This window comes from Chrysemys picta, chromosome 10 (genome assembly GCF_011386835.1).
Source record: "Chrysemys picta bellii isolate R12L10 chromosome 10, ASM1138683v2, whole genome shotgun sequence".
Lineage (NCBI taxonomy): Eukaryota > Metazoa > Chordata > Testudines > Emydidae > Chrysemys > Chrysemys picta.
This window is the reverse complement of record NC_088800.1, coordinates 78,950,631-78,971,001: the sequence shown is the minus strand read 5'-3', so window position 1 is coordinate 78,971,001 and position 20,371 is coordinate 78,950,631. Positions and strand designations below refer to the sequence as shown.

Below are 20,371 nucleotides of genomic sequence, written 5' to 3'. Positions count from 1 at the left end.
CCAAACCCACGCTGACTGCAAGCTGCTTGGGGCAGTGCCTAGGATGGCAAGTAACGCCTGGTCTAAGATTGCGGCCCCAGGTGCCACCACAACATAGATAATAAAAGCCTCTCTGAGCTGGGCTAAGGCAAGGGAGCTCCGTAGCAACCCAAAAATAACAACAATATAAAATTACCACGGCACACATCAAATGGATTAAAAACTGACTAACTGATAGATCTCAAAATGTAATGGTAAAGAGGGAATCATCATCAAGTGAGTGTGTTTCCAGTGGGGTCCTGCAGGGATCGGTTCTTGGCCCTGCGCTATTCAACATTTTTATCAGTCGCCTGGAGGAAATAATAAATCACTGATAAGATTTATAGATAACACAAAAACTGAGGGAGTGGTCACTGATACAGAGTGATCTGGATTGCTTGTCTACATCTAGGAACAAAGCATGTTGGCCATACTTACAGGAAGCAGTGACTGAAACAGATTAGGGGTTGTAGGGGATAATCAGCTGAACACAAGCTCCCACTCGGACACTGTGGCCAAAAGGCTAACGGTGACCCTGGGATGCATAAACAGGGAACTCTCGAGTAGAAGTAGAGAAGTTATTTTATTTCTGTATTTGGCATCATAGGCGCCAACTTCCCCTCTGCCCCGTGGGTCCTCGATCCCCTCTCCCACGGCCCCCGCCCCACCCTCGCCCCACCCTAATTCCACCCCCTTCCCCCAAGTCCCCGCCCCTACCCCGCCTCTTCTCCACCTCCTCCCCCGGGTGTGCCGCGTCCCCGCTCCTCCCCGTCCCTCCTGGAAAGTCCTAAGCGCTGCCAAACAGCTGTTAGGCGGCGGCCGGGAAGTGCTGGGAGAGAGGGAGAGTAGCGGAGATGCGGAGCGCTCGGGAGGAGGAGAGCGGGAGGAGGCGAGGGGGGGACAGGGGGAGCTTGGCTGCCGGTGGGTGTGGAGCACCCACTAATTTTTCCCCGTGGGTGCTCCAGCCCCGCAGCACCCACGAGTCAGCACCCATGTTTGGTGTGATCGCTACTAGAATACTGTGTCCAGTTCTTGTGCCCATGATTCAAGAAGGATGTTGATAAATTGAAGAGGGGTCAGAAGAAAGCCACTAGAATGATTAATGGATTAGAAAACCTGCCTTATAGTGCTGCCTATCAAGTGCTCAATCTATTTAGCTTAACAAAGAGAAGGTTAAGAGGCGACTTGCTCACAAATCTGCTTGGGGGACAAATATATAAGAGCGAGCTCTTCAGTTTGGCAGAGAAAGGTCTAACACAATCCAATGGCTGGACAGTGAAGCTAGACAAATTCTGACTGGAAATAAGTTGCAAATTTTTGACAGTGACGGTAACTAACCACTGGAACAATTTACTCAGGGTCGATTTTAAAATCCAGATGCGATGTTTTTCTAACAGACCTGCTCTAGGAATTATTTTAGGGACGTTCCCTGGCTGTGTTATCATAGACTGTCAGGGTTGGAAGGGACCTCAAGAGGTCATCTAGTCCAACCCCCTGCTCAAAGCAGGACCAATCCCCAAATGGCCGCTTCAAGGATTGAATTTACAACCCTGGGTTTAGCAGGCCAGTACTCAAACCACTGAGCTATCCTGTCATCATGGAGGAGGTCAGGCTAGATGAACACAGTGGTCCCTTCTGGCCTTGGCATTTCTGAATCTCACCCGCTAGTGAGGCCGGCAGGGCCCAGCGTGTGGGTCCTGCGCGAGGTGGTTTGCTGCAGGAAGCACACGGAACCTTTCGCGCTAGAACAGCGAATGGTGAGCCCCGAGCCTGAGGTCTGTCCGCCAGAGTTACGTTTTCCATGCAGCCTTCGGCATCGCCGGAAGAGCAGTTAGTTTTGTGTCCATGCAGCGGGGTTGCAGTATAGGACACACGGTCCAGTGGGGTGATAGAATTAGGACCTTGATGAGGCTAAATTAGCCCTACGTCCAACAAACTAGAGCCCTCTGCTGTAGCATGGCGTCTCTCTGGTTTAATCAGCATGGGCCCCACCCTGCTCCCAGTGAAGTCCCTGGCAAAGTGGCTATGGACCCTCTGGTACAGGATCAGACCCAACACCTACAGCAGAGATGGGCTCTACACCCAGATCAAACTTCCTCCCAGCCTGCAGGGCTCAAATCTGGTGTCGGGGCAGAGATGTGAGGGGAGGGTCAGATTCTGAATCACAGTTCGGGGCGTGGGGGGGGGGGGTTCAGTAGCTCCTAGTGTGGAGGGTGGTGGATGCTGGAGCAGCCCAGCCCTGTTGGATCAGAGTCTCCTGCCGCTGTTGGTTCTTCCTTTTAACCGGCGCACCAGCTCCTCTCCCCCCCACCCATTTCCATGGGTCCACAGACTAAGGCTTGGCTCACTGCCTATCAAGGACAGCATTAGCTTTCAAATGTTGGTCTCCGGAGTTGATTTCCTGCACGTGGGAGCTGATTAGAGCAGATTTGAGTGTGAAATCCTGCTGTCCCCTGGGACAGCCGGCTCCTCGCCGGGGCCATGCTGTGTGCCATGCTCTGCCCTTGTGTTCTCGGAGCTGGGCCTGGCCTCAGGGCCCCAGATCCCAGGGGGAAGGGAAGTGCTGGGTCACCCCCATGCAGGATCATGGGGGGAAGGCGGAAGAGCCCGGCCTTCATTAGAAACTGGATCTGAGCACTGACACTGTGCATCTCTCGCAATAAAACCCCAGGGTCAGCCACTGCCGTTTCTGCTGCCCCAGTTCTGTGGCCTGGCTTTACCTGGGTGCAGCTAAGGAAAGTCTGGGGAGATTAGGTGTCTGGCTGACAGCAAGCTCGGGTCAGTCATTATCCGATGGCTGACGCAGAGACATCCCCCGTGCCCGCACTGCGTGGGGAGACGAGGGCACGGGCTGTGTGGAGCGCTGCCTGCCGTGCACAGTCCAAGTGGGTGAATCGGTTTCTGGATGCAGAAGCATGTGGAGGTGGAGTCCTTCTCGTGGACAATACAGGAGCTCCGGGATAGCCTGCTGGGTGCTCTGCAGAGACTCTGTGGCTGGGGAAGGCAGAGGCTGCAGATTAGGAGAAGTTTGTTTAAATGGTAGCTTGAAAAAAAAGTTTGCTCCCTTCACCACAGCCCCAGGTTTTGCTCGTAGGAGACTTCTGCAACTGGGCATTTATCTGTATCCATCTGAAATGTGCTGTATGGCGTGCGGCAGGAAGCCCAGCCGCTTCAGAAACGTTACACGCAGAACAACTGAAATGCAGCCACCTCTGGGGAGAAGGCTGGCAGCTAACCTCCACATAGCGCCTTGTACAACACTATGGGGGCACCAAGGCACTCTGGCTAAGGCACTTCCGAAGGATGCTCTGGGGTCTCTAGTGTCCACACAGAGCAGATGGAATCTCACTTCTCGTGGCCAACGTTTTGCTGTGCCCAGTACGTGCTGGCGTCTGTCAGAGCAGGGTGAGCGTGTGCAGCTAGGCGAAGTCAGGCACTGTAGCACCCAATATGCAGGCTCTGGCTGGAGGGGGCTGCTGTGCCAGCCAACTGACTGGGCTGGCTGACTTCTCCTTGGCTCAGCCTGTTGGTGGGCTGGACAGAGCAATCTTTGACCCTGACAGCCGATTGCCTTCATGCTGTATCTGTGCCAGGGAGTGGGGTCGGCAGGTGTCTTCTGAAGCCTGTAGCTGTCTGTATTGTGGTGGGGCCAGGCACCTACCGCAAGTCAAGTTAAAGCAGCGCTGCGTGTGGCTGTTCAGTCTCTCTTCCCCGCCCTGTCCACAGGCTCCGCCTTGGGCTGCTTCCACTGGTCGAAAGGAGTGAGGATCCGCGCCAGCCTGCAGCTCCTCCTGGAGTGGATGCGGGGCGTGGGCTTCGGGCACCTGGCCGAGCAGTTCTTCAGCAAGCTCTCCAGCGTGGCTCACCTGCTGGCCATGCCGAGCTCTCAGCTGGCGCAGGTGAGACGTGCATGGGCTTCTTGGCCCAGGGTGTTGATGGCCTTTGGGGACCAGACCCTCATAGGCCTGTAGCCACCTAAATCCCATTGAATCCAATCAGATCCCTTGGAGGGTCTGGGCCTGCAAGTGGCAGGAGACTCTTGTGAGCATCATGGATGGGGACGTTTGGGAGGGCCAGTTATTAGATGGGGCTCCCCAAGCCGGCGCTCCCCACACTAACTGAGGGGTCATCTCCCCAAGGTAGGGAGCCCGAAGGAGCACAGTCTCTTTCGTATGCAGCTTCCCTCCCTTTTCCCGTTAGAAGCATCGTGGGACATCAAAGGCCTGCCCATCAGAGCAGAGGGTGTGGGGGAATCAATGCCATTTCCCCGACATTGGGCCAAGATGGGAGATCCCTGAGGTAGGAGTGGAAGGCAGGGTTCCCTCCAGAAATTGCACAGCCAGCATCCGACACACGAAATCCCAGAGACTCGGGTCCGTTTTGTGTGCTGGGTGAATCTGATCCATCCCTCAGAACGTGATGTCGCTCTCGGGCCAGGCTTCCAAACGCTGCCCCAGAGCATGCCCAGGCCTGCTGGCTCTGCATGCCGAACTGGGACAGCCAGCTTGGCATATGGGGACTAAGGGGCCGATTTGCGGGAATGTATTTGCTTAAAATATCCAGGCTATTTTCCAAAGCCAAACCATCCTCTCGACCAACATCTGTGCCCATTTGGGTAGGAAGCAGCAGCGTGAGGCTGACTGATGGGAGCAGGTAGCATTTCAGGCTTTGTGTGTCTTACATCCTGTCCTTGGCTTCAGTAGGCAGCTCCCGTATTGGGAGTAGCAGCGACGCAAATGCACAGCTGAGCGTCAGTGGTGCCCTGCCGCTGTGCTGCCGCCGTGCCTTCACTCCTGGGCTCTCCAGACCCCTTAGCATGCCGCTCACTTGCTGAAGCGCCACGCTGAGCTCATTCCCCGTTGATCAGACTGCTTCACTCCCTGCCGTCTTCCCTGTGCACCGTCCTGAGGCCTTCACCCCAGCTCTCTCTTGCTTGCTCAGATGACCTGGCCATTGCTGAGAGCCGAGTTCCCCAGCCTGAGTCCTGCTCAGCTCCATCACATCCTGACTCAGTACCAGGCAGCGTCTGATGTGGGGTGTGTCGCGGCCTGGCAGCCCTGGCAGGACGACAGCCCTGCAGCCTTCAGGACAGGTGAGCGCACAGCGCTGGTGCGGCTGCGTTGCACTGATAGGGGTGTGATCTGTGCCCTCAGTAGCACTTGGGGTGTCCTGACTCTGGGTTGAGCCACTCCGATGCACTTCTGTGTATGCCAGGCCATGGGTGGGGGAAGCTAACAATGGGGTGGAATCACAGTCTTCCCCGACAGATACAGGGGACACGTGACTCGCCCGGTGGGTGAATGTTGGCTTTACCCCGTGCTATCAATGCCATTAGCTATGGTATTTATATCCCCCCCTTACCATAGAGCCGAGCACCTTGCAGGCTTTAACGTTCTGACAGTACTCACCCTCATTGACCAGACAAGGCTCAGAGTGACTTTGACTCACCTGGGACAAGCGGTGGAGCAGGGCATCGCACCGAGCTCTCTGAAATCCCAGGCTGGCACCCTAACCACTAGACCATCCTTCCTCCACTAGCATGTACCCAGACATACTGGGCTGTGACATGGGAGGGGCTAAAGTGTGGGACGACTCAGCACTTTTCCCCAGCAGCATGATCTTGGCTACCGGAGAAGAGAGAGATCAGGACACAGTGAAGTGGGTGGAAACCGATCAAGGAGTGCGAGAGACTGGATTACGGCTCTTCTAGCAATAGCTACAGGGACTTGGGGGGATAGAGCCCAGAGCAGTGGATCTGAGAAGCTGCGGAGCCCTTTTCTAAATGACACAGGGAGGGAAGGGGATAAAGGTTCTGAACAACCCATTCGAGAGTTTGGAACAAGCAAGGGGCACGACCCAGGGGAGCTAAGCAGAGCGAAGGCATTACCTAGCACCCTCTGGAGGCCAATTGTGTGGGGTCGTGACCTAGAGGATGCTGGGATTGGTCCCCATGCAGATACTTGGCTTGCAGGACCTGGGGAAGAGCAATGGCTCCACAGTCCGGGAGCAGGCCTGGGGCTCAGGTGAGTCACATATCAGCACCAGCTTCCCTCTGTGTTTTGCAGACGAAGTGCTGGAGTCCTTTGATAACCACCCGCCCATCGTCCTGCCAAGTGGAGGATTTAAGGTGGACTTGGAGGTGGAGACGCTGGACGATAATGTGTACCGGCATCTCCTGTACATCCGTCACTTCCTGTGGAGTCTGCGGAGCAAGAGCCCCCACGCAAGTGACTTGCCAGAGTCAGAGCCCCTGAAGGTAGCAATCACTGACCCAGGGAGAGCATTGTCCCTGCCAGCCCTCTCTGAGGGACATCATAGCTCCCCAGCCATCCTGCACAGATCTGCCACAATCTCACCTTCACCTCTGAGTCCCATGCTCTACCTGCCAGACCATACTGCCCCCAGCTGCTCCCTCCTCTTCGATCCACGCTGCCCCTGCTGTTCCCTCTGCTTCGCGCTGCTCTCTCCGCTTCGATCCACGCTGCCCCTGCTGCTCCCTCCGCTTCGATCCGCGCTGGCCCCTGCTGCTCCCTCCGCTTCGCGCTGCTCCCTCCGCTTCGATCCACGCCGCCCCTGCCGCTCCCTCTGCTTCGCGCTGCTCTCTCCGCTTCGATCCACGCCGCCCCTGCTGCTCCCTCTGCTTCGATCCATGCCGCCCCTGCTGCTCCCTCCGCTTCGATCCACGCCGCCCCTGCTGCTCCCTCCGCTTCAATCCATGCCGCCCAGCTGCTCCCTCTGCTTCGATCCACGCCACCCTGCTGCTCCCTCTGCTTCGCGCTGCTCCCTCCGCTTCGATCCACGCTGCCCCTGCTGCTCCCTCTGCTTTGATCCACGCCGCCCCTGCTGCTCCCTCCGCTTCGCACTGCTCCCTCCGCTTCGATCCACGCCGCCCCTGCTGCTCGCTCTGCTTCGCGCTGCTCCCTCTGCTTTGATCCACGCTGCCCCCTGCTGCTCCCTCCGCTTCGATCCACGCCGCCCCTGCTGCTCCCTCCGCTTCGATCCACGCCACGCCCCCGCTGCTCCCTCCGCTTCGATCCACGCCGCCCCCGCTGCTCCCTCCGCTTCGATCCACGCCGCCCCCGCTGCTCCCTCCGCTTCGATCCACGCCACGCCCCCGCTGCTCCCTCCGCTTCGATCCACGCCGCCCCCGCTGCTCCCTCCGCTTCGATCCACGCCACGCCCCCGCTGCTCCCTCCGCTTCGATCCACGCCACCCCCCCCGCTGCTCTCTCCGCTTCGATCCACACCGCCCCTGCTGCTCCCTCCGCTTCGATCCACGCCGCCCCCGCTGCTCCCTCCGCTTCGATCCACGCCGCCCCTGCTGCTCCCTCCGCTTCGATCCACGCCGCCCCCGCTGCTCCCTCCGCTTCGATCCACGCCGCCCCCGCTGCTCCCTCCGCTTCGATCCACGCCGCCCCTGCTGCTCCCTCCGCTTTTATCCTATTAGCCAGGAGTTAGTGATTCACACTTTCCATATTCCCATCACGGCTTGCTGTAGCTGAGGCCAGCAAACATGCCCCTGCTCTCTCTCTAGGTTTCCTGGGCAGTGGCTGACATTGTCACACTGGCCTCTGCCGCTCCCCGGGACTCGTTAGTCCAGTCCATTTAGCTTAGACTTTATTGGGGCAAGTGGCACCGTTTTCATATAATTGACGAGTTAGAGGGAGGTGCTGGTATCCAGGAGCATTAGGCAAGATGTGACCACTAGAGGGAGGTGCAATGAAATCCAGGGGAGATTCAGCCAGAAGATACACCAGGTGAATCTCTCTGTGCTGCTTTCCTTTCCTGTAGGATGTGAATGTGCTACATTGGAATGGAGGTGTCCTCCATTCCCTGCAGAATTTCACAGGTTTCTCCGATCCCCCACCGCTGGCCCTGCTGGGAATGCAGCCTGCGCTGTGCATTCGTCAATGACTAGAGCAGTGGTTCTGAGCGAGGGGCCTGGGGCCCCCTCGGGGGCTGCGAGCAGGTTTCAGGGGGTCCACCAAGCAGGGCCAGAATTAGACTCGCTGGGGCCCAGGGCAGAAAGCAGAAGCCCCACCACCTGGGGCTGAAGCTGAAGCCTGAGCAATGCAGCTTTGTGGGGGCCCCTGTGGCATGGGGCTGTTTGCTACCCCGTACTGCCGGCCCTGGCTTTTGTATGCAGAAAAGCAGTTGTGGCACAGGTGGGTCGTGGAGTTTTTATTGCATGCTGTGGGGGCCTTAGAACAGAAAAAGGTTGAGACCCCCCCGGGCTAGAGCACGCATCAGCAAACTCAGTGACCGTGACCAGTGCAGAGCTCTGGTTCCCTGCAGCTGCCCTGCAATGGGTTTGCGTCTCTCATGTCTGCTGCAGTTCTTCCTGGGGTATGTAGCCTAATCTCCCACCGGCGGCTGCTTTGGGAGGGAAGCGCATGCTGACTGTACCAGGGTAAAGGAGCCCCCTGCTGCATTATTTGCCAGGTGGTTGTTGGGCCCTAGAGCCTGACCATGAAGAGCGGAAGCAGGGGAGACCCTCTCTTCACAGACCGAGGAGGAAGCCTGCGTTAGTGCGTGCCTGGGATATTCTAACCACGGCCCCAGTTCTGCAGGCCCTGTGACCTTCTGCGACCGCCAGACTTCACGGGCTGTGCGCCTTTGGGAGTTTACTGGAGCTGTGGCTTCCTTGTGGGCTGCAGAGGCTGGAAAACCCTAGCGAGCTGATATCTCAAACAAGAGGAACCTGCCCGCTGCTGGGCGGGATTAGCACCGCTAATCCCCTTGCCTGGAGGAGGGCGGGGAGGTGCAGAGAAAGTACACAAGTGTGTTAGCAAGGAGGGGGAGGGAAGTTCCAGTTTGCAATGCGGCCTTTCCCTCATCTGTGCCCTTCCTGTCTCGCCCCCGTAGAAGTGGGGAGTACGGGGTGGCTCTGGGCTCCAGGGAATGCCCCTCCCCCTCCACGGGGGGTAAGCAGCCTGGCCCACTCTCCCGTCCACACGCAAGCATTTGTGGGGTTAATGTGAAGGTGTGTAAAGTTCCCCTGTGGCGAGACCATAGACAGGCTGTATTTACCTGTGGGCGGGGCATGCTGTGGTCAGGACAGGAGATGGGGACTCAGAAACTTTGGGGTCTCTGCCCAGCTCTGCCCTGTGACCCTGGCCAAGTCATTTCCCCTCTCTGGGCTTTGCTTCCCCGTGCTGACTAATGGGGCTAACAGCACTGCTCCAGCCCCCAGGAGGGTCACACTGCTAGGGTTACCATATTTCAATACTGCAAAAAGAGGACACTCCATGGGGCCCTGGCCCCGCCCCAACTCCGCCCCTGGCCCCTCCCCACCTGCCACAACTCCGCCCCTTCCCCAAAGTCCCCGCCCCCTCCCCTGAGCACCCCGCATTCTCCCTCCTCCCTCCCGCCCCCCGGCTGCTGCGCTGGGGAAGTTGCTTCGGTCCCCGCTGCGGTGGAGAGCGGCGGGAACCGGGAAAGTTGGAACCCGGGGAGGAGGCGGTCCCCTTACCATGCCTCCCTATTTTCCCAGACATGTCCGGCTTTTTGGAAATTCCTCCCGGACGGGGATTTGAGGACCAAAAAGCCGGACATGTCCGGGAAAATCCAGATGTAGGGTAACCCTACCCCAGAACCACCTCCCATCTGCCCGCCGGATCCCCCCAGGCCTCACCCCAGAGCCGCCTCCCACCCGCCCGAACCCCCAGGCCTCACCTCAGAGCCACTTCCTCCCGCCCGCCAGACTAGGGTTACCATACGTCCGTATTTCCCCGGACATGTCCGGCTTCTTAGTTGTTAATTGCCGTCCGGGAGGATTTTTTAAATATATAAAAACGTCCGGAAAATACAGACATATGATAACCTTACCCACAGCCACCTCTCCTCTTGGGGTGTCAGCTCGCTCAGCCTGCGGATTGCAACCCCCCCGTGCTGCTGCAACCCTGTGCCCCATGGCTAGGAGCGGTGGCGTCTCTGCAGCCAGCTGCTGGTGCGGGGGACCTGTGGCCGCTTCTCCCTCCTCCGAGCATCTCCCACAGCTCTGGCAGAGCCTCAGTCTCCCCCCTCCGTCCCGGCCATGCAAGAAGCCCCCCCCTCGCCAGCGGTCCGTGCAGCCGGGGCCACCCTCAAGAGGAGAGGCGGCTGTGGGTAAGGTTATCATACGTCCGTATTTTCCGGACGTTTTTATATATTTAAAAAATCCTCCCAGACGACAATTAACAACTCAAAAGCCGGACATGTCCGGGGAAATACGGACGTTTGGTAACCCGACACACTGCTGCACATTTGCCCCATGTTCAAGCTCTTTGGCAGAAGTGCCAAATACTCCCGAGTTACTCCTTCACCTCCCTGCCCCCAGTGGAGGCCAGATACCAAGGTGGGGGGAGCCTAGATAGCTAGAGGGGGCCAGGCTAACGCTCAGTATTTTTCTCCCTTTAAAGAAAGAAGTGCCCACCAGCCAAAACGCCCCCGAGGTGCCCGAGAACGCACTCACCTTGCCAGCCCTGGGGAATTCCTTTGGCCAGTCGGATTACAGACGCCCAGGAAGCTGTGCTGAAGCAGAGGCTGCTGGGAGCCCTCCGCTCCCCACAGATCTGAGCAGATCCCCCAGAGACTATTACACCAGTGAGACACAGCTCCAAGAAAAACTCAAGCATCTGCAACTGCACAGCAGCCTGGGGAAAACCCCCCTCTCCAAGGCCAGCGTGTTGCCAGTGGATCCCTCCTGCTTACTGACCCCTCCCAATACGCCGCTGAACTTTGACCCTGGAAGCCCGGAATCCCCTCAGAGCACCAGCTGTGGGAAAGTCATCCAGGACCCCAGGAAGGATGGACTGAATGGCACCAAAGCCACCACCCCTGAAGGTACCGAGAACCTTTCCTGCCCTCAAATCCCCAGAGCTCACGTGTGTTAGGCTCCATCAGTTCCTCTAGGAACTGCTTCCTGTAGGGAACACAACAAGTCTGCACCCCAGGAGAACAGACTGGGGTCAGACAAGCCTGGCACCAGGAGGATAGAGCATAATCCAGCACCACTGGTTCTCCACGGCCTGGCCTCTTTGCTTCTTGCCACAAGGGGAGGCTTCATGGCTTAACCATCAGCAAGGCGATGATTTTGTCATGCAAATGGTTAGTCAATTTCACAGCCAAGGTATGTGGAAAAAAAACCCATCGTCACGGAAGGGTCACGGCCCAGGGGCGGGAGGGGTTGGAGAGTGAACCCCACACCAGCGGCTTCTGTCCCGCGGGGCTGGGTCCAGCTCCCTGCTTCAGTCAGTGAAACCCTGTGTGCTTGGTGGCACCACCAATCAGATTTGGCTCATCCGCCCCTCTGTCTCCATCTCTGGCGGGGCGGCCGGCCAAACCAGAATTGTACTGCGACCCTGTGAGTCGCAATGGCTGGAGTGGGGCCCAGAGGAGCCGCGGCGGCAGGGGTCACAGACTGCATGAAAATTCACAGTTACCACGAGCAGCGTGACCTCTGCGCCGCAATCTAGCCTGAAGCATCAGGTGAGCAATACCTGCCTGCCCTGGCCCCAGCCGAGGTCACCTTAACCTCGATCGTCCCAAGCTAGCTACACCGAGCTCCCTCCCAAAGGCCTGGCTGCTCTGTGGGGGCACTGAAGAGTCTTTGGTGCTTTCTGTAAGAGCAGGCTCCTTTGGCCAAAGCCCCCCCTTTCCCTTCCTTCCTGCCCTTTGCCATTAGCCAATGAGCTACCGCCCTGCAGCCTGCCAGTGGCTGCATGTGCACAGACTGTGAAGTGCCTTCGGGATCCTTCGGGTTCAGGGTAAAAGAAAGAAGATTTGATTACCTTGCTCCCAGGAGCAAGCAGAGGCCTCGTGCTTCCATTTCAGATGTTTGCAGGGACTCAGTGGGTGCTTGGCATCTAAATCCAGTTGCATCTCCTGAAGAGGGAGCAGTTAATTGGTTTGAAGGTGTGACCCAGCGTCCAGGAGATGGAACTGAACAGAGGCAGGAAGGTGTTTGCGAGACACCTGGGCATCAGGGGGGCACTCCTCGTTGAAAATCCCACCCTTTGCACACATTGGCAGCTGCGTTTCTCGTGGCCAATGGCAGGGTGATTATGCCCATGTGTTTATTTTTAAACCCCAGTCCCTTCCCCCCCAGCTGTGAGCCAGGAGAGGAAGCGGAAGGCCAGCAAATAGAACCCAGATGTCAGGCCGACTGTGTGCTAAAGCACCACGCAGCGCTGGGTGGATTCCAGCCCTGAGCCGCAGGAGAGCCTGTATCCATGTGAGAACGCAACACTCCAGGCGTGTTTTATAAGGTCACGATGGCTATGGGGGCCAGCAGGGGAAGCCAGACCCTCCTGGCTGACTGGGCTCCGCCGTGCTCATGAATGCAGAGTGGAGTCATGGCCAGCTTGAGTCTTCATTGGCGTCACCTACCAAGCCGTGGCCAAAAATGTTCAGTTCTGCAAAATCCAACGTGCTGGAGGAATTGAACGGCCTTTGCTTGCTCTCGTGCCACCCTTTATTTGGAGAACTCTCCTGCCGCTGAGAAAAACTTGCCCATGAACGCCTGAAATCCCGCAGAGCTGTTTAGGGCCAGATTTGCAAAGGGGCAGCAACCCAAAGTGTCATTTTGTGCCCTCAGGATTTGGGCGTCCTGGTTTCTGTATGTGCAGACATTCCGCCATGGTGGGGCAAGCGGCCTTTGCATGAGCACAAGCCAAGGCCTAAAACCTTATCCAAGAATCAGTGTGAGGGCAATGCTTGGCCACAATTGGAGAGGCCCCTTTGGGCTTTTAAGGCCACCGGGTTCTGGAGCTCTCCAGGCAGCCCGGGGGAAGAGGGCAGAGTGCTTTCACCAGCCAGCCTGCCTCTCCCATCTCCCCGCCTCTTCGTCCATGTTATTTCCCAATGTCTGCCGTTCTAGACTGATGTTTAACGGATCCTGCAGCCACTAGACTCTCCTCTGTGGGCCGAGCCCCTCGTCGGGAAGCATTTTCTGCCTTTTTCACTGTCTGTCCCCAGCTGTCAGGGCTGGTGCTAGCCCATTGCAGGCCCTAAGCAGGAATATTTTGCCCCCCGCCGCAACACATGCTAATACGAGACCCCCTCGAGTTGCTCAAGGCCCTAAGCAATTGCTTAGTCTGTTTATGCCTAGCGCTGGCTCTGCCTGCTGCACTCCCTGAGTGTCACTGCATGGGCAGTTTGGCAAAGCCCAAATGAAGTGAGCCCCCCGGCCCCCGCCCGACAGATGTGCTGCTGCCAGGCACAGAGGCACTCCAGGGAGCCTGGCTGATACACTGCTTAGTTCAGCTGTGATTGCCGGTGGGGCAGGAAAGGGGGAGCTCCGTGCAGAGAGGAGCAGGCGGGGTTGGGCGAATAATATTTGTCTGTCCCCTGAAACACCATCTCTTTGGCCCCAGGATGCTCTCCGATGCCCTATGACTATCCCACGCCAGCTTCCTCCAGTCGCAGCTCAGCCACGGATGATTTCTGCTACGTCTTTGTGGTGGAGTTGGAAAAAGGGCCCATTGGGCTGGGGATGGGCCTGATTGATGGCTTGGTGAGTACATTCCGCTCTGCCTCGCAGAATATTTCGACCTAGGCTCGTGCTGCAGGGAATGGATTATATGAAGATGAAAAGTGACCTGTAAAGCTAACGCCGGGTGTATGCCCTATAGCTAGCCCCAGCTTCCTTTCCTATGAAATCTGAACAAGTGGTTGCTTGGATTAATCTCTGGGGTGAATGCAAGTGCCATGATCTCTTAGGTTATACTGATGGATCCCAATAAGGCCCTGTAAGGAATCAGATCTCAGACACCTGCTAGCTCAGACCTAGCTGTAATGCTTATATCAAAGCTGCCCCAAGGCCTGCAGAGAATAGATTAAATTAGATATGCCCAATGCTATTGCTAGAGTCCTTTGCGGCAGAAGGTTGCAAGACTAGGATGAAAACAACAAGGAGTCTGGTGGCACCTTAAAGACTAACAGATTTATTTGGGCATAAGCTTTCGTGGGTAAAAACCTCACTTCTTCGGATACAAAGTGAGGTTTTTACCCACGAAAGCTTATGCCCAAATAAATCTGTTAGTCTTTAAGGTGCCACCAGACTCCTTGTTGTTTTTGTAGATACAGACTAACACGGCTACCCCCTGATACAAGACTAGGATGCAAGACTAAGGAAGGCCTTTCCTGCCCCGTCGCAAGTAACAGGTGAATGTCAAAAAAAATCTGGCCGGATGCTGGCCAGGTGGAGGGCACCCTCCAAGAGCTCATTGCTGAGTAGGAATGAAATGGTTTGTCCTGCCCTGCATTCACGGCACACGCTCAGAATAGCCAGTGCTGAGTGCAAGCAGAAAAGTCACAGGAACGTCCCTGCTCTCATGCACTAGGACAGTGGTCCCCAACCTTTTTTGTCTGGCGGGTGCCAGACGACGAGCCACGGAGGACCGTGGTGGCGGACGAGCATCCGCCGAAATGCCACCGACAAGCAGCGTCATCCAGAGGCGTCACCGCCGAAATGCTGCTGATTTTCGGTGGCGACGCCTCTGGATGATGATGCTTGTCGGCGGCGACACCTCTGGATGACGCTGCTTGTCGGTGGCATTTCGGCGGATGCTCATCCGCTGGCCAGTACGCGGGCGCACTTAGACACACCCACGGGCACCGTATTGGGGATCCCCGCAGGGTTGCAATCTGGTTTAGTGCAATGGGTCACTGTAACAGGGGGCTTTCTCAGCAGTGTATTAGTCTGTAGAAAATAAGGCCTTACCCCTAGTTCTGATTGCATTCCATGTGCACTCAGTGAGGGAGCTTTGTCCTGCCTGGCTTGTTGATTAATCTTCTCCCATATTTAAAACAAACAAGGGAAGCGTGGTCAGCAGTCTCCTCTGTCCACCTGGAGGTACAAACAGGGCTGAGGGCTGCCCTGCTTTCTGCTTGGATGAGAGCACACCCGTAACCCAGGGCTTCAGACACCCAGCTTGCTACTAGAACCCCCAGGAGGTCCACAGGCAGCAGTAGATGCCAGGCCTTCAGACTTTCAGCCAGCTCCTTTTCCTCCTCGCTCTGCTGCAGCCTTGCCCTGGCATTTGGAGAAGCTTGGCCTGTTGGTACTGCAGAATTCTTGGAGCAGGTCATGAGACTCCCACTGAGCGTACAAAGGAACTAGGGCACGTGGTTGGCATCTTCTCAGTCTGTCGGAATGCATAAGCTGGGGAAGTCACTGATCCGAGGTCTCCCTCTGTAGGTGGTGGGGATAGACTGCAAAATCTATTTAATGCGCACACAGCTAGTGTTCGCCTTTTCTCTTGTGAAGTCATCTGCACTTGGAAAATGTTCTACAAGTGCCTCACCCTTGCTCACATGGATTCAGCTCTACCAACATTAGCAACGTTGGGGACCTTTCTGTAGCTGGGGCCTGGGCCGCTACAGGCAATTAAAAAAGCAACCAAAACCCACCCCACACAGGGCGGGACCATTTTCAGAAATGCCGATGTCCCATTTTCAAAAGTGACTGACACGTAGAAGCTTATTGGAAGTCGGGGGCCCTTAGCCCCCCCCCAAAAAAACAACTTAAAAAGGGGACTGTGGCACGTCAGTCGTTCAGTTGCTTTTGACGATTGCACCCAGTGTCTTGTAAGCTTGCTCTGAGCAGGAGTTTTAAATGCCTGCAGCAGCTAGTAACCAGTGGACGCTAAGGCTCCCAACGCTGCCGACCCAGAGATGTCGAGTCCGAGAAGCTGTGTCCCCCCTTGCCTTGTGCAGAACCTGTCTGACCACTGCCCTGGTACTGACTGTTGTTAATTGCTGACAGCACACTCCTTTGAACTCTCCTGGCATCTACATCAGGACCCTCATCCAGGACAGTCCTGCAGCCTCAGATGGCAGACTCTCCATAGGAGACCGCATCCTGGCTGTTAACGGCACCAGTCTGATCGGAGCAGATTATCAAAGGTAAAAAAAATAATAATAAAAAAAGCCAGGGTGTGGGAGGCTTTGAAGGCAGTGATGTATGTTGCAAAACAGCAGGCCTGGCCCTACTGGAGACTTGGCCCAGTACTCAACGGCGCAGGAGAAAGTCAACGCTACACCCTTCTCCAGCGGCTGCAGGCATTTTAAACTCCTGCTCGGAGCAGGCTCACAGTCTCCTAGTTGCTCCTGGTGATGCCTGGGCTAATAGCCAGTGGCTTAGTACACAGAGGGGAGCGTTCTGTACCACTGGGAAGGCAGGAGAGCCACCATGTGGGTAGCAAAGTGGCATCAACAAAGGAAGTTTGTGAGAGAGCAGGGGAGCCAGGAGTTTCAGATAGCTACTGATGGCAAAAAGTGTGTGTCTGGTGAAAGATCAGTGCTCTCCTGCCAGCCTGGGCATGTATTTCCCTGCCCTGGAGTCCACCTGCTAGAGCGGGACACGCTCCATCCCTGGCCACCACCAGGCCAGTTGGTCTGACGCTTTCAAGATAACCCCTCAAGTGGCATTTCGTTGAACTGCAGCCCAGCATCCATTCAGCTGGAAGCAGCAGCAGCCTCTGCAATTGGCCTGGCCCTTAGAAAGCTCCAGCGTGAGTCTCGGCTACAGGGGGATGTTATTTTGACTAGAACAGCTCCAGGCATTGCAGGAGATGCTTGTTTCTAATCAGTGACGTTGCTCTGTGGGGTCAGTGCGGGCTGCGACCCTCGTGGGGTTAAAAACAATTCCAGAGGAGAAATAACCTCTGCTGGTAGCACCGAACATGCAGATGTTGTGTGTGTCTCCTGGGATCAGGCCGTGATCCAGCTCGGGGTGGTGGTGGGGAGACGGTAACTTGTAATGGGAGCAAGGAGCAGCCGCGTGTTGAGTATCACAGGGAGGGCAAGCAGCTGGCTGCAGCCCGGCTCCAAACTCACTTAATGCTTCCAGAGGACAATTAAATTAAAGCCTCAGCCCCTCCTGGCTTTCGTGGATGTGAACAAAGAGATAAGTGAGCTGGCCAGCAAGTCTAAGGGGGAGAGATGGGATAGAACAGGGGTAGGCAACCTGCGGCCCGCAAGTGGATTTTCAGTGGCACTCACACTAGCAGGGTCCTGGCCAACGGTCCGGGGGGCTCTGTATTTTAACTTAATTTAAAATGAAGCTTCTTAAACATTTTAAAAACCTTATTTACTTTACATACAACAATAGTTTAGTTCTATATTATAGACTTATAGAAAGAGACCTTCTAAAAACGTTCAAATGTATGACTGGCACGCGGAACCTTCAATTAGAGTGAACAAATGAAGACTCGGCACACCGCTTCTGAAAGGTTGCCGACCCCTGGGCTAGAACCTGATTGCTCGGGAACTGGAGGAGGTTAGAGAAGTGGGGGAGATGAGTAACTGTAAAGCCCCCCACCCACCAAGTGAACAGCAACAGCAGCTCCCCAGAGGAACGCAGTGAAGCAGCTTCCCCCGAAAAGCCTGGCTCCTGGGACTGTCTCTCTAAAGCCTGCCTGGCACTTGCTGTGCCAAGGGCGAGGGGGGGATGGCGCCGAGGGAGAGCCTCCCGCAGGACGGCCAGCCCAAGAGTGGACTAGCAGGATCCTCAGTGGGTCACACCAGCCAGCTGCTACTCTGGTTAGTGAGCGTGGGGCCGTGGCATTAACCTCTCCCTTCCCGTTTGGTCTCTCCAGTGCAGTGGAGCTCATCCGGTCCGGAGGGAAGAAGCTGCGGTTTCTGGTTGCCAAGTCCGACATGGAAATAGCCAAGAAAATCAGCTCCAGCTCCTCATCGTCCTCTTAACGCTCATGTTGCAAGGGCCTGTCCATGGCCCCCTGCAAACGAAGCTGCTGCCAAGGCCAACTACACGAAACCTGGGGGGATGGGCAGAGACTGTGCCTGGAACATGGAGGATCCAGTTGAAATTGCACCATTCCAGGACTAAAGAACTGTTCTCCATTTGCTTTTCAGCCTGCTGGGGGTCTCTCTTCTGCTCTGCACTGCTGAGCGAGTGGGGGAGGGGGCTGTACAATCCAAACACCCCTCCGCTCACAGCTGTATCACCTGGGCTCATTTTACACTGATGTCCTTCCCCCTGCCAGCCTCAGCATGGGGTTTGCATAGCCCACCCCACGCTCCTCTCGGCAGAGGGGAGATCCCGTTCCAGGCAGGCAGGAGGGCTCGTGGGCTCCACCGAGGTTAGGAACAAGCTATTCCATTCCTCTGCACTCAGTGGGCATGGCAGGGCTGGTAGATGAGCTTGCCTGATTGGGGGCGGGGGGCCCCAGTGGCTGCTGTTGCAATTATTGCGTTACCTAGCGCTGGCACCTGGGAGATTTTGAACACCTAGTGATTAACATAACAATTACAGTTATCGTAGGCCAGAACTGCCAGGGAACGTTTATTACAAACGGAGGTTCCTGGGTGGCTGGGCTGTGAAAGGTGGCAGCAGAATGTCCCCCTCTCACCCTTCAAGCTGGATTCCCAGGGTTGGGGGTGTTTTACGCACTAAGAAATGACAGAACAGCCTGGGTGCCGGAAATGACTGGGGGGCTGCACAGGCAGTAGCAAGCCCAGCTGTGACTTTACAAGGACAGGCTTTAGCACCGTAAGCTGACGTGTGGGGCTGTCTTGGTGGAACTGATGTGTTACATTCACTTCCTCCGCAGCACAGCCTGAGAGTCAGTTCACCCTGCTCTAGTGTGGTGCCTTGCTGCTGCTACACTAGGCCCATCGCCCCTGGGCTCTGCACTGGGGATAGAAAGTGGCTACAGCAGAGAGAAAACAGTGTGAGAGCAGCTGCAACCGCTCCCAGGCTTGGCAAGAGGGTGCTGCCGGAAGGGTTCTTCTCCTTTCCTCATTACCATCCCACACCAGGGAGCGGGCCGCTCCCCTGCTCTGGCATTGGCCCTGTTGCACAGGAGAGCTAGTGTTAAATCTTCTCTGTGTCACTGAAGCTTCAACAGCTTTCAGCGACATTGGCCTGGGCAGAGACTGTTACACTGTGAAGCCCCCAGCCCAGGTGAACTAATATGACCTCTTGCTTTGGTAAAGTACTCACGGGTACAACCTGCGCTCCATTACAAAATGGAGACATGGCTGCACCCAGGCAGAGTGGCTGCTCTCTTTGGCTGCATGGGTGATGCCTCATCCTATGCAGGGGCAAGTCCAGGCTATTGGAGAGACACGGTGCGGGAGGCAATCTTTTTTACTGGACCAACTACTGTTGGAGAGAGAGAGAGACACACACACACACACACACACAACACGGTTGAGCTACGCCGAGCTCTGCTTCAGGTCTGGGAGGGGCACTGCTAACTACAAGATCCAACAGACAGTTTAGCATAAGTACTTACCACATATTCTAACCATTCAAGGGGAAGCGGCCCGTTAACACCCCTGTAGTCATGTAGGACAAAAATGGGGCAGGGGGTTAGATTGGTGGAATAAGCCAGAAATCCGTAGCAGGCAGCCGGTAGCTCATTAGTAAGCGAAGAAGTCAAACCTCCCCCCCCATAAAGCGAAGGTCATACTTTTGAAGGCACCGCTACTTTTGCAGCTGGACTTGACTAAGTGGAAAGGGCAGCAGTCAGATGGCTAGTAGCCAAGTTGCAGGCCCCAGCAGGTATGTAAATCGAACTAAAAGTAGCTCTGGGGGTAGTTGAATGTGGATGCCAAATCAGAGGTAGTTTTAAAAGGGGTAGCCAGTGCTGTAGTATACAGGCAGAGCTGGGGAGTGCGCCACGGGCCTGATTCTGTCTCCCATGCACCATCCCATCTTCTGCATACCTCGGCTGCTCAGAACTGCCTGCAACTGCCGTGCTGCTGATGTTAAACAATGTCTGGCCTTGAAAGAGACATTCCCTTTTTGGAAAGTCAGTCACAGCTTGAACTGCTTATTCCCAAGAGCCCACACAAATCTCTCTGCTCTCTCCTGCCAGCAGCAAAGCAAGGCGGCTGCTCTACCATGTGGGGAAATGTTTTAATTGCAAGTATATTCTTCCAGGCTGTTGTAGATGAGCTCTGTGTGTGGGTTAGCAAGCACAGAGAGAGAAAACCCTCCCCTCTGAAGCCAATGGTAAAATCACAAACTAATCACTGTAAGGTGGAAGTGCGGGGTTAGCCCACCCACCATGCCACAGGGTTCTGTGTAGCCTCATGGGCAAGGCATCTAAACCCCCATTGCAGCTCTCCAGGCTGACAGAAATAACCACAGAAGGCTAGAGTCTGGCTTCTGTGCTGTGGCATACTCAGAACACCTGGGCTAGGCCACCTGCACAGCAGTGACTAGAGATACCCTTTAATTGGAACAGAAGCAGGTAACCGCAGGAAGACAGCTCAAGGCTCTTGCTGCCTTATTAACGGTCAAAAGAACTGTGAACATTAGCTTGACCTTCCTCCACTGAGCCCTGGAAGCACCTCCCTGTCCATGCCCCTGCCAGCTGAGGGCTGCAGAGACAGGCACA

At 56.0% G+C, this 20,371-nt stretch overlaps 1 protein-coding gene across 4 annotated transcripts in view; it reads left to right on the top strand.

The window, feature by feature from the left end:
• RADIL (Rap associating with DIL domain) overlaps positions 1-19,310 on the top strand; it is a 73,565-nt gene extending 54,255 nt beyond the window's left edge. For 2 of the 4 annotated variants that reach the window (XM_042853124.2, XM_065560146.1), the window contains 6 exons: positions 3,745-3,917; positions 4,960-5,110; positions 6,084-6,274; positions 10,418-10,841; positions 13,373-13,512; positions 17,600-19,310. In XM_042853124.2, the coding sequence (XP_042709058.2) occupies positions 3,745-3,917; positions 4,960-5,110; positions 6,084-6,274; positions 10,418-10,841; positions 13,373-13,512; positions 17,600-17,989 (1,469 nt within the window). In that variant the 3' untranslated portion in view covers positions 17,990-19,310. Of the gene's footprint in view, positions 1-3,744; positions 3,918-4,959; positions 5,111-6,083; positions 6,275-10,417; positions 10,842-12,090; positions 12,232-13,372; positions 13,513-15,765; positions 15,906-17,599 lie in introns of those variants that run through there. The other 2 variants (XM_005289083.5, XR_006175134.2) reach the window with 2 other exon arrangements.
• Positions 19,311-20,371: the final 1,061 nt, after the last annotated feature.